The 13,527-nt window shown below is 52.6% G+C and overlaps 1 protein-coding gene across 1 annotated transcript; it reads left to right on the top strand.

The window, feature by feature from the left end:
• The first annotated feature begins 5,504 nt into the window (after positions 1–5,504).
• Positions 5,505–13,496, top strand: soul4 (heme-binding protein soul4). The gene is made up of 6 exons (XM_075462390.1): positions 5,505–5,621; positions 9,846–10,044; positions 10,363–10,448; positions 10,562–10,703; positions 10,885–11,065; positions 12,768–13,496. Exons 2-6 carry the CDS (start codon positions 9,885–9,887, stop codon positions 12,940–12,942), a joined length of 744 nt encoding a protein of 247 aa, XP_075318505.1. The 5' UTR covers positions 5,505–5,621; positions 9,846–9,884; the 3' UTR covers positions 12,943–13,496.
• The last annotated feature ends 31 nt before the right edge of the window (positions 13,497–13,527 follow it).

Raw genomic sequence — 13,527 nt, 5'->3', positions numbered from 1 at the left:
GCCGGGCTTCCTGACACCATCAGAACCCGAATCCACCGCTGGACCTTTGGATCAGGATCCTCTGTGGCCCCCCCACAGGGCCACGGACCACGGGTTGGGAACCTGTATGTTCTTCCTCTTTGTCTTCTTCAGCCTGGTGATGATGAAAAGCCCAGACCCCACCCACTTTCCCACCTGCAGCTGACCAATCACCTTGCTGTCACATGACCAGAGAGCAAGAACCAGGACCAGAACCAGGACCAGGACCAGGACCTGGACCATGGCCATCCTGGGTGAAAACAGATGAAACTCAGAGCATCTAAAGATGATTTTACCGTCAGGATGTTTCCATCAGAGAGGAAACTTTGAAACTTTGAAAGGATAAACCAATGAACACACAGAGAAATGAACTCTGATTACATCACCACGGCTCAGCGACCAATCAGAGCGCAGCCAGTGTGGGAGCCGCACTGAGAGGCTCCAGATCAGGCTAAAGGCGCTGACTGAGTTCTGCCTTAATTATTCATGTGTTTCTGTATTCAGGATTGATTTGGATCAGCAGATTCTGCAGAACCCGTCAGAGGAAACGGCCAATCAGGCCTGTTCTCCACAGAGAGCGTTCCTATTGGCTGCTGCATCCGCACAGAGGAGCGTGCACAGGACCAACATTAAAGTAAGGAGCAGGTGGGAAACATGGACCCACGGTTCTGTCTGTGTACCGGGCCTGCGGTTCTGTCCGTGTACCGGGTCCGTGTACCGGGTCTGCGGTTCTGTCCGTGTACCGGGCCTGCGGTTCTGTCCGTGTACCGGGTCCGTGTACCGGGTCTGCGGTTCTGTCCGTGTACCGGGCCTGCGGTTCTGTCTGTGTACCGGGTCCGTGTACCGGGTCTGCGGTTCTGTCTGTGTACCGGGTCCGTGTACCGGGTCTGCGGTTCTGTCCGTGTACCGGGCCTGCGGTTCTGTCTGTGTACCGGGTCCGTGTACCGGGTCTGCGGTTCTGTCCGTGTACCGGGCCTGCGGTTCTGTCTGTGTACCGGGTCTGCGGTTCTGTCTGTGTACCGGGTCCGTGTACCGGGTCTGCGGTCTGCGGTTCTGTCCGCGTACCGGGTCCGCGTACCGGGTCTGCGGTTCTGTCCGTGTACCGGGCCTGCGGTTCTGTCTGTGTACCGGGTCTGCGGTTCTGTCTGTGTACCGGGCCCGTGTACCGGGCCTGCGGTTCTGTCTGTGTACCGGGTCCGTGTACCGGGTCTGCGGTTCTGTCCGTGTACCGGGCCTGCGGTTCTGTCTGTGTACCGGGTCTGCGGTTCTGTCCGTGTACCGGGCCTGCGGTTCTGTCCGTGTACCGGGTCCGTGTACCGGGTCTGCGGTTCTGTCCGTGTACCGGGCCTGCGGTTCTGTCTGTGTACCGGGTCCGTGTACCGGGTCTGCGGTTCTGTCCGTGTACCGGGCCTGCGGTTCTGTCCGTGTACCGGGTCCGTGTACCGGGTCTGCGGTTCTGTCCGTGTACCGGGCCTGCGGTTCTGTCTGTGTACCGGGTCTGCGGTTCTGTCTGTGTACCGGGTCCGTGTACCGGGTCTGCGGTTCTGTCTGTGTACCGGGCCTGCGGTTCTGTCTGTGTACCGGGCCTGCGGTTCTGTCCGTGTACCGGGTCTGCGGTTCTGTCCGCGTACCGGGTCCGCGTACCGGGTCCGTGTACCGGGCCCGCGGTTCTGTCCGTGTACCGGGTCTGCGGTTCTATCCGCAGCGAACATGCAGATCATGTGATCAGTCAGCGCTCCTGCAGCCCTGCGGCCGTTCCTCCATCAGAGGGTGAGTGCCGCCTGAATAATTCATGGCCGTTCTCAGGGGGCCGGAAGTGTGCAGGCACGTGCACGGGGGCGTGCACGGGGGCGTGCACGGGGGCGTGCACGGGGGCGTGCACGGGGGCGTGCACGGGGGCGTGCACGGGGGCGTGCACGGGGGCGTGCACGGCTACTGCTGCTGAAAATTTAATCAGGCTGCGTCGGAGCACTTTGTAATATCTGCCAACGCTGACAGCTTTTAAACAACGGCCGCCATCTTTCCTGCTGCTGTGGCGCGCTGACCTCTGACCTCACTGAGACCCTCCGGGTCCCTGCACATGCTCAGTGCGTCCAGCTGTGAATCAATAGAAATAAAACTTTTATTTCCTGTCAGATGTCTGAACTCAACATGTTAAGGTTAAGGTTAAGGTAATGAACACAGTGAACTCAGTTAACTGAGTTAACTGAGTTTACTCAGATGAACACAGTAAACCCAGTTAACAAAGTGAACTCAGTTAACTCAGTGAACTCAGTTAACTCAGTTAACTGAGTTTACTCAGATGAACACAGTAAACCCAGTTAACAAAGTTAACTCAGTTAACTCAGTGAACTCAGTGAACTCAGTTAACTCAGTTAACTGAGTTTACTCAGATGAACACAATGAACTCAGTTAACAAAGTTAACTCAGTTAACTCAGTGAACTCAGTTAACTCAGTTAACTGAGTTTACTCAGATGAACACAATGAACTCAGTTAACACAGTTAACTCAGTTAACTCAGTAAACTCAGTTAACTCAGATAACTCAGTAAACAGTAAACTTAGTTAACTCAGTAAACTCAGATAACTCAGTAAACTCAGTAAACTCAGTTAACTCAGATGAACTCAGTAAACTCAGTTAACTCAGATGAACTCAGTTAACTCAGTTAACTCAGTAAACTCAGATAACTCAGTTAACTCAGTTAACTCAGATGAACTCAGTTAACTCAGTAAACTCAGATAACTCAGTTAACTCAGATGAACTCAGATGAACTCAGTTAACTCAGTAAACTCAGATGAACTCAGTTAACTCAGATAACTCAGTTAACTCAGATAACTCAGATAACTCAGTTAACTCAGATGAACTCAGATGAACTCAGATGAACTCAGTTAACTAAGTTAACTCAGTAAACTCAGATGAACTCAGTAAACTCAGAAAACTCAGTTATCTCAGATAACTCAGTTAACTCAGATGAACTCAGATGAACTCAGTTAACTCAGATAACTCAGATAACTCAGTAAACTCAGATAACTCAGATAACTCAGTAAACAGTAAACTCAGTTAACTCAGTTAACTCAGTAAACAGTAAACTCAGTTAACTCAGATAACTCAGTAAACAGTAAAGTCAGTTAACTCAGTTAACTCAGATGAACACAGTTAACTCAGTAAACAGTAAACTCAGTTAACTCAGTAAACTCAGATAACTCAGTAAACAGTAAAGTCAGTTAACTCAGTTAACTCAGATGAACACAGTTAACTCAGTAAACAGTAAACTCAGTTAACTCAGTAAACTCAGATAACTCAGTAAATAGTAAACTCAGTTAACTCAGTTAACTCAGATAACTCAGTTAACTCAGATGAACTGGGTCGCTGTACAGAATCAGGATAAATAAACACCTCAGCATGGAGAGGCATCTCCAGCTGAGGTGACGCAGTGCCCCCTGCTGGCTGCCACAGGAAGGACAGTTAGATGGAGATCTGCAGCCCTCAGCTGTGACTCTCAGGCTCACATCCAGAGATCTGTAGCCCTCAGCTGTGACTCTCAGGCTCACATCCAGAGATCTGCAGCCCTCAGCTGTGACTCTCAGGCTTATAGTTAGAGATCTGAAGCCCTCAGCTGTGACTCTCAGGCTCACATCTAGAGATCTGCAGCCCTCAGCTGTGACTCTCAGGCTCACATCTAGAGATCTGCAGCCCTCAGCCGTGACTCTCAGGCTCATAGTTAGAGATCTGCAGCCCTCAGCTGTGACTCTCAGGCTGACATTTGGAGATCTGCAGCCCTCAGCTGTGACTCTCAGGCTGACATTTAGAAATCTGAAGCCCTCAGCTGTGACTCTCAGGCTCACAGTTAGAGATCTGCAGCCCTCAGCTGTGACTCTCAGGCTCACATTTGGAAATCTGCAGCCCTCAGCTGTGACTCTCAAGTCTGGTTTATAGTCGGTAACGTAAGACGCAAAGCAAGACGCAAGAAGAAACGCAAGCCCTTGCGCGGTTGCAAGCCCCCCCTTGCGTGCTTGCCTGTGTCACCTCAATTTTCTAAACTTCGCGCAAGACAAGACGCAAGACGCGAGCAGAGCTATAGTGTAGCCACTCTGGACGCGAGCACAAGCCACTATCTACATCACATCCGGCGGCGTGTTCATCTTACGGTTTCATCCCCTAATAAAAGACCGCTGTTTTTTTTCTTTTTGTAAGTGCATTATGAAGGTCATCTTCTTCTTATTATTATTATTATTCCTATGCTCCCCCTGGCTATCTTCTTTTTGGCGTTATGCTCACATTTGTAAACTGTTATTTTGTTGAATTACTATTAAAAGTTTAAAAAAAAAAAAAGACCGCTGTTTTCAAACGCCAAGGTAGAAAGTGAAGAAGAAGAAGAAGCATGAATCCCATAGACATAATATATTATATATATTATGTCTATGATGAATCCACTCGAAGAGAGACTTGCTGAAGAGCTCCTGGCGGTGAATTTCCTTTCATCGTAGTAGGCTTCTCATTGAAAAAACCCGCTGCTCCACCTACTGTCCTGGCGGTGAATCGCCACGCAGCACACGCAACCGCCGGCAAAGCAAAATGAAGCATAAACGTCTCGAGCCATTAACACAAGCGCAAGGGCAGTTAGAAGAAGTATAACTCAGGCTTCAGGCTGACTCAGGGAACCAATCAGATCTCAGGGCTGAGGCTGACGGCCATCAGCAGAACGTGTCTGACTGACCTGCAGTTCATCACATTCATGGAAACAGTATTTTATTGCAGCGGATCAGCAATAAGGAACCAAATGTTAAGGCACAAAGTGAGTTGGTGCCTCTGGAATACTTCACCTGCGCATCACATTCAAACTCAAACCAATTTCATCAGGTTTGGAAACCTTATTCAATGACTTGGATCCCAATGTTTCTTCCATTCTTTTACAGGGACTCTGTGGAGGGTCATAATGACGGGACACATTCTGCTTTTCTTTTATTTACACATTTATGTTCTTTTTTACTGTCTTTATCGACACGGATTCTGATTAGTGGGATCCTTCCCACTATTATCAGTGATGTATCATCAAGTACAGCAGCTTTAGAAGTATCTTTAGAACCTGATTTGTATTCAGACGGCTTCTGTCCAGTTGATCTCTCTGAACTAACAACAGCAATAGTCTCTTCTAAACCATCAACTTGTGTTTTAGACCCAATCCCAACCAGACTGTTCAAGGAGGTTTTCCCATTAATCAATACTTCCATATTGGATTTGATCAATCTGTCTTTGTTGACAGGATATGTACCTCAGACTTTTAAAAAAAAGTGTTTATTAATTTTCCTTTTTCAACATAAACAAACAGAAAACTCCAACTCTGGTCGGTTCTGGTTCTGTTTCTGGTTCTGGTTCTGTTATTAACTGCAGATGTTTACGTGATGTCCACGTGACTGATTGATTAGTTTGATTAGTTGATCAGCTGACCTCTGACGCTCTTATTTTGAAGCGCTCGGAGCGGAAAATAAACCCGGAAAAGCAGAAGAAGAGAACAAAGAAGGAGAAGAAGACGGAGGGGGATTTGTTTTGATTTGGTTGGACAGCTGCGGACTCACCGGGCGGACAGGTGCGCTCAGAACCAGGTGAGACATTCTGCTCTGAACAGAACCGACTCATCTAACACGGAACCGGACCGGACCCGCGCTAACTGAAGGGCTGAGCCCGGGCCGTTCCGTGCTAACGCCGCTTACGCTGCTAGCGCCGCTAACGCCGCTAGCTTCCCTACTTCCTGTCCCGAGATCAGGCGGGTTCAAAGCGGACCGGTTCACCTCCAGGACCCGGGTTCAATGCTCCAGGACCCGGGCTAATGCTCCAGGACCCGGGTTTAGTGCTCCAGGACCCGGGCTAATGCTCCAGGACCCGGTTTAATGCTCCAGGACCCGGGTTTAATGCTCCAGGACCCGGTTTAATGCTCCAGGACCCGGCTTTAATGCTCCAGGACCCGGCTTTAATGCTCCAGGACCGTGTTAATGCTCCAGGACCCGGCTTTAATGCTCCAGGACCCGGCTTTAATGCTCCAGGACCGGGTTTAATGCTCCAGGTCCCGGCCCTAATGCTCCAGGACCCGGTTTAATGCTCCAGGACCCGGGCCTAATGCTCCAGGACCCGGTTTAATGCTCCAGGACCCGGGCTTAATGCTCCAGGACCCGGTTTAATGCTCCAGGACCGTGTTAATGCTCCAGGACCCGGTTTAATGCTCCATGACCCGGGTTTAGTGCTCCAGGACCCGGCTTTAATGCTCCAGGACCCGGTTTAATGCTCCAGGACCCGGGCCTAATGCTCCAGGACCCGGGTTTAGTGCTCCAGGACCCGGGCTAATGCTCCAGGACCCGGGTTTAGTGCTCCAGGACCCGGGCTAATGCTCCAGGACCCGGGTTTAATGCTCCAGGACCCGGTTTAATGCTCCAGGACCCGGGCTTAATGCTCCAGGACCCGGGCTTAATGCTCCAGGACCCGTGTTAAAGCTCCAGGACCGTGTTAAAGCTCCAGGACCCGGCTTTAATGCTCCAGGACCCGGGCTTAATGCTCCAGGACCGTGTTAAAGCTCCAGGACCCGGCTTTAATGCTCCAGGACCCGGCTTTAATGCTCCAGGACCGTGTTAATGCTCCAGGACCCGGCTTTAATGCTCCAGGACCCGGCTTTAATGCTCCAGGACCCGGGCTTAATGCTCCAGGACCGTGTTAAAGCTCCAGGACCCGGGCTTAATGCTCCAGGACCGTGTTAAAGCTCCAGGACCCGGCTTTAATGCTCCAGGACCCGGCTTTAATGCTCCAGGACCCGGGCTTAATGCTCCAGGACCGTGTTAAAGCTCCAGGACCCGGCTTTAATGCTCCAGGACCCGGCTTTAATGCTCCAGGACCGTGTTAAAGCTCCAGGACCCGGGCTTAATGCTCCAGGACCGTGTTAAAGCTCCAGGACCCGGCTTTAATGCTCCAGGACCCGGCTTTAATGCTCCAGGACCCGGGCTTAATGCTCCAGGACCCGTGTTAAAGCTCCAGGACCGTGTTAAAGCTCCAGGACCGTGTTAAAGCTCCAGGACCCGGCTTTAATGCTCCAGGACCCGGCTTTAATGCTCCAGGACCCGGGCTTAATGCTCCAGGACCCGTGTTAAAGCTCCAGGACCGTGTTAATGCTCCAGGACCCGGCTTTAATGCTCCAGGACCCGGGCTTAATGCTCCAGGACCGTGTTAAAGCTCCAGGACCCGGCTTTAATGCTCCAGGACCGTGTTAAAGCTCCAGGACCCGGCTTTAATGCTCCAGGACCGTGTTAAAGCTCCAGGACCCGGCTTTAATGCTCCAGGACCGTGTTAAAGCTCCAGGACCCGGCTTTAATGCTCCAGGACCCGGCTTTAATGCTCCAGGACCCGGGCTTATTGCTCCAGGACCCGGGCTTAATGCTCCAGGACCCGGGCTTATTGCTCCAGGACCCGGGCTTAATGCTCCAGGACCCGGCTTTAATGCTCCAGGACCCGGGTCTAATGCTCCAGGACCCGGGCTTATTGCTCCAGGACCCGGGCTTAATGCTCCAGGACCCGGGCTTAATGCTCCAGGACCGTGTTAAAGCTCCAGGACCCGGCTTTAATGCTCCAGGACCCGGGCTTATTGCTCCAGGACCCGGGCTTAATGCTCCAGGACCCGGGCTTAATGCTCCAGGACCCGGGCTTAATGCTCCAGGACCCGGCTTTAATGCTCCAGGACCCGGCTTTAATGCTCCAGGACCCGGGTCTAATGCTCCAGGACCCGGGCTTAATGCTCCAGGACCCGGGCTTATTGCTCCAGGACCCGGGCTTAATGCTCCAGGACCCGGCTTTAATGCTCCAGGACCCGGGTCTAATGCTCCAGGACCCGGGCTTATTGCTCCAGGACCCGGGCTTAATGCTCCAGGACCCGGGCTTATTGCTCCAGGACCCGGGCTTATTGCTCCAGGACCCGGGCTTAATGCTCCAGGACCCGGGCTTAATGCTCCAGGACCGGGTTTAAATGCTCCAGGACCGGGCTTAATGCTCCAGGACCCGGGCTTATTGCTCCAGGACCCGGGCTTAATGCTCCAGGACCGTGTTAAAGCTCCAGGACCCGGCTTTAATGCTCCAGGACCGTGTTAAAGCTCCAGGACCCGACTTTAATGCTCCAGGACCCGGGCTTAATGCTCCAGGACCCGGGCTTATTGCTCCAGGACCCGGCTTTAATGCTCCAGGACCCGGGTCTAATGCTCCAGGACCCGGGTCTAATGCTCCAGGACCCGGGCTTATTGCTCCAGGACCCGGGCTCAATGCTCCAGGACCCGGGTTTAAATGCTCCAGGACCCGGGCTCAATGCTCCAGGACCCGGCTTTAATGCTCCAGGACCCGGCTTTAATGCTCCAGGACCCGGGCTTAAGGCTCCAGGACCCGGGCTTAAGGCTCCAGGACCCGGCTTTAATGCTCCAGGACCCGGCTTTAATGCTCCAGGACCCGGGCTTAATGCTCCAGGACCCGGGTTTAAATGCTCCAGGACCCGGGCTTAATGCTCCAGGACCGGGTTTAAATGCTCCAGGACCGTGTTAATGCTCCAGGACCCGGCTTTAATGCTCCAGGACCCGGCTTTAATGCTCCAGGACCCGGGTTTAAATGCTCCAGGACCCGGCTTTAATGCTCCAGGACCCGGCTTAATGCTCCAGGACCGGGTTTAAATGCTCCAGGACCCGGGCTTAATGCTCCAGGACCCGGGCTTAATGCTCCAGGACCGGGTTTAAATGCTCCAGGACCCGGCTTTAATGCTCCAGGACCCGGGCTTTAATGCTCCAGGACCCGGGCTTTAATGCTCCAGGACCCGGCTTTAATGCTCCAGGACCCGGGCTTTAATGCTCCAGGACCCGGGCTTTAATGCTCCAGGACCGGGTTTAAATGCTCCAGGACCCGGGCTCAATGCTCCAGGACCCGGCTTAATGCTCCAGGACCGGGTTTAAATGCTCCAGGACCCGGCTTTAATGCTCCAGGACCCGGGCTTTAATGCTCCAGGACCCGGGCTTAATGCTCCAGGACCGGGTTTAAATGCTCCAGGACCCGGGCTCAATGCTCCAGGACCCGGCTTAATGCTCCAGGACCGGGTTTAAATGCTCCAGGACCCGGCTTTAATGCTCCAGGACCCGGGCTTAAATGCTCCAGGACCCGGGCTTAATGCTCCAGGACCGGGTTTAAATGCTCCAGGACCCGGGCTCAATGCTCCAGGACCGTGTTAATGCTCCAGGACCCGGCTTTAATGCTCCAGGACCCGGCTTTAATGCTCCAGGACCCGGCTTTAAATGCTCCAGGACCCGGCTTTAATGCTCCAGGACCCGGCTTAATGCTCCAGGACCGGGTTTAAATGCTCCAGGACCCGGGCTTAATGCTCCAGGACCGGGTTTAAATGCTCCAGGACCCGGCTTTAATGCTCCAGGACCCGGGCTTTAATGCTCCAGGACCCGGGCTTTAATGCTCCAGGACCCGGGCTTAATGCTCCAGGACCGGGTTTAAATGCTCCAGGACCCGGGCTCAATGCTCCAGGACCCGGCTTAATGCTCCAGGACCGGGTTTAAATGCTCCAGGACCCGGCTTTAATGCTCCAGGACCCGGGCTTTAATGCTCCAGGACCCGGGCTTAATGCTCCAGGACCGGGTTTAAATGCTCCAGGACCCGGGCTCAATGCTCCAGGACCCGGCTTAATGCTCCAGGACCGGGTTTAAATGCTCCAGGACCCGGCTTAATGCTCCAGGACCCGGCTTAATGCTCCAGGACCGGGTTTAAATGCTCCAGGACCCGGCTTAATGCTTCTTTCTGTTTCTCTGCAGGTACAATAAAGCCACGCCTCCTCTGACATCACCGGGGTCATGGCTCTGATCTCTCTGGAAGACCTCGAGGGATTGGACGATGAGCAGCTGGACGATGACATCACCGATAACCCTCAGCCAATGGATGAAGAGGAGGGAAACCGACTGCTGACACACTGGCAGGCGGTCGCCAGCACTCACCAGGTGTCGGTTCCTCCAGGTGAGGGGGCGGGGCCTTTAGTCACCAGGTGTCGGTTCCTCCAGGTGAGGGGGCTGGGCCTGTAGTCACCAGGTGTCGGTTCCTCCAGGTGAGGGGGCGGGGCCTGTAGTCACCAGGTGTCGGTTCCTCCAGGTGAGGGGGCGGGGCCTGTAGTCACCAGGTGTCGGTTCTCCAGGTGAGGGGGGGGGGCCTATACAAGCTCCACTTTCTTCTTCTTTCAGGGAGCTTTTAATGTGAAAGCTGAGGCCAGGAACAGGAAGTGGCGTTGGTCAGGTGACTTGTTGTTGTTAACCCTAAAAACTTCCCGCTCTGTTACAGAAATGACGGGACCCATACAGGAAATGACTCGCAACAGCCAGCAGAGGGAGCCCATCCCATCTGCCCTCATTTCTACCCATGAGAAGGTAAAACCGTCAGAACCTGAACCCGGTCCCAGAACCCGGTCCCAGAACCCGGTCCTAGAACCCGGTCCCAGAACCCGGTCCCAGGCCCTGACCTGTTTCTCTCCTGGTTCCAGATGGGGGAGGTCCTGTACCAGGAGCGGGTCTACCCGGCGGGCCACTGGGCCTGTGTGACCCGAGGGGAGGAGCTGTACGAGCAGAGCATCTCGCTGGGCTTCATGAAGCTGATGCGCTTCATCTGCAAGGAGAACTCAGCAGGTGAGGCCCCGCCCACGGTGAGGCCCCGCCCACGGTGAGGCCCCGCCCACGGTGGGGCCCCGCCCACGGTGGGGCTCCGCCCACGGTGAGGCCCCCGCCCACGGTGAGGCCCCCGCCCACGGTGAGGCCCCCGCCCACGGTGAGGGCTCGCCACACGTTCCTGACCAGCCGTCCTTTGCAGGTCGCTACCTGGGCATGACCGTACCCGTGGTCAGCAACATCCTCATGGAGGACGGCGGCGCCTTCCAAAAAAACGTGGAGACGGCGTTCTTCCTGCCCGCTGAGTTCCAGAGCAGCCCGCCGCGGTCCTCCGACCCCGACATCGCCATCGTCTACAGGGAGCCAATCAGAGTGGTCGCCAGGTGAGGTCATCCTTAAGCTGTTTTTGTGTTTTAGGGATGATAATCCAAACCCGGGGATTCAACTCCTGGGAATCGTTTGCAAGTCGCTTACGCAGGCGAGTCAACGGTCAACATGGCGCCCAACAAACACTCGAAAGTTTGGTTCCACTTCACTAAAAAAGACGACAAACAGGGCAAGTTGCAATACTTACAGAGATGGGACCAAGTCACACATGTGCAAGTCCCAAGTAGGTTTTTCTTGGGCAAGTCGAGTCACAGCGACTCGAGTCCCATCTCTGTAAAATGGATATTTAACCAAAAGGAGGAAAAAAACACCAACATGCAGAAACTATGAATGAATGTCGCGTAGCAGCAGCAACGTTAGCAACGTTAGCATGTCCTCGGCTAACACTGCAGCTAACCAAACTGCCTCTCATGTTGGCGCCAGCATCCTGTAAAACCTGCTGTTAGTAGCGGTTAACGCCTTCTCGTGCATCACATTCAGACGACCGTCACCAGAGTCCGACTGGCTCAGAGCCAGAGGAAGTTCTACCTCCAGCTTCTCCTTCCACCAAGCAGGGAAGAGTAAACTGACCCCGGCCAGGATAGACCAAAGTCACAGAGCTGTGAGTTTGGGGTAAAAGGCAACTGTAGATGCCCCTGGACTGCGGTAGGTGAATGTGTTCCATTGTATGCTGAGTCAGAGGAAAACATGCAACTCTAAGTTAACCAGATGTTACATTTACTTATTCATTATTATGTTTTCTAGGGTGACAAAGATCCTCAACCCTAAGTACAAAGCTCCAAAAGCCACTAAACAAAGTTGATGCTAATCGACCGGTTTGTTCTTTTCCCGCCAAATGAGAATCGACAAAGAACCGCATCGTTAAAGGGAATCGTAATCGTAAAAATCTTATCAATGATCAGGGGAAGAAATGGTTTAAACTACCTCCTTTGTCTCCATTTTGTTCCCGCCCTCCTCTTCAACTCATCTGGATTCAGGGTCTTACTCCAGGCATCACGTGGGCTTTGGTAAGCTCAGCTAACGGGCTAACAGCTTTCCTGTTGCCATGGTTACGCATCATAGCGTTGATGTCCCCAGCAGACGTTCTCTCAGCAGCACAGAAACATGTTTCCACAGAATAAAGCCTCATGTTGTACCCTGAAGCCTGGAGCTAACATGACATGCTAATGCTAGTTAGCTGTAAGTGGTGCTGACATTGGATGGTCAAATAAAGCTCCTCTGCTGGGGAAGTAAAACATGGTCGGTTAAATTGTTACAATGTTAATTTAGACTTATTTACTTGTATGTTTGATGACAATAATTCATTATTTATGTTGTAATAAATGTAGAAGATTAAATAGTGATAATTCTCTGGTGGTTATAAAGCAACACGTTGCTGGACGCTCCTTCTGAAAGTGTTTATGTTTCTGCATTTAGCAAAACGCTTTTATCCTAAGCAACTTACAAATGAGGATATAACATAGCTAACGTCAAAGTTAACAATCCGCTAACATTACAGCTAACAATAAAGCTAAAAGTCAGCTAACAATAAGCTACATGGAAGGAAAACCACGAGTCAGGCTCAGAGGTCAGAGGTCACAGTGTGACGCAAGCCTTTCTGAGAGCAGAGCTAAATGTTAAAATCCTGGAGGTTCACAGACTTTCTTTAAAAATAAAATCGAAATGTGTCTGATATGCTGCCGTCTGATTGGCCGTCAGGACGTTCTTCGGGACGACCACGGAGGAGACGGTTGGCCCTCAGATCCGCCAGCTGTGGGAGGTCCTGGACCTCGGGGACCACTTCCACCGGGACCGCTACATGGTGGCGGTCTACGACAACCCGGGAGCGCCGCACCGCCGCAACGAGATCTGGTTAATCCGGAGAGAGCTGTAGGCCCCGCCCACCATGCAACCACCTCCTCTTCTGATTGGATCTGTGGACTCACCGGTCGCCTTTTACGCTGACCAATCAGAGCAGGTTTAAACGGGTCCTCCCATTGGCTCACACTCAGCCGTGACTTCCTGTAAACATGTTTTAGCTCAGTTTGTGATGTAAAGACCCGAAGGGGCGGGGCCAGAGTGATGTCACCTGAGGGTCAGCTGGTCCTGGACAACAGTCACATGACGAGTGCTCAGCACCGTCCAGCTGGAACCGCTTAGAGGTTCTGGTTCTGCTGGAGGAACCCAAAGAGTGACCGGATCCATAGATCCCTCCTCAGGTGAGGCTCATCCCCACCGTAGGAACCATTTCAGCTCCTTCTCCTCAGCTGGGTCTGTTCCGGTTTCCATAGCAACACACCTGACGGAGGTGTTCGGTGGCTCCGCCCCCTTGTCAGATTTCTTCTTCATGTTCTGCTCAAAGAAACAGACGAATAACTCCGACTTTTACATTTTACCTGTTTGTGTTTAGATGTTTAAATAAATAAAGTTTCCCTTTGAGATCAAGAATATGTTTCCATGGAAACAGCTGTTCCAGCCT

This window comes from Odontesthes bonariensis, chromosome 4 (assembly GCF_027942865.1).
Source record: "Odontesthes bonariensis isolate fOdoBon6 chromosome 4, fOdoBon6.hap1, whole genome shotgun sequence".
NCBI classification, from domain to species: domain Eukaryota; kingdom Metazoa; phylum Chordata; class Actinopteri; order Atheriniformes; family Atherinopsidae; genus Odontesthes; species Odontesthes bonariensis.
Note: the sequence above shows the minus strand (reverse complement) of the source record. Positions and strands in the feature narration are given on the sequence as shown.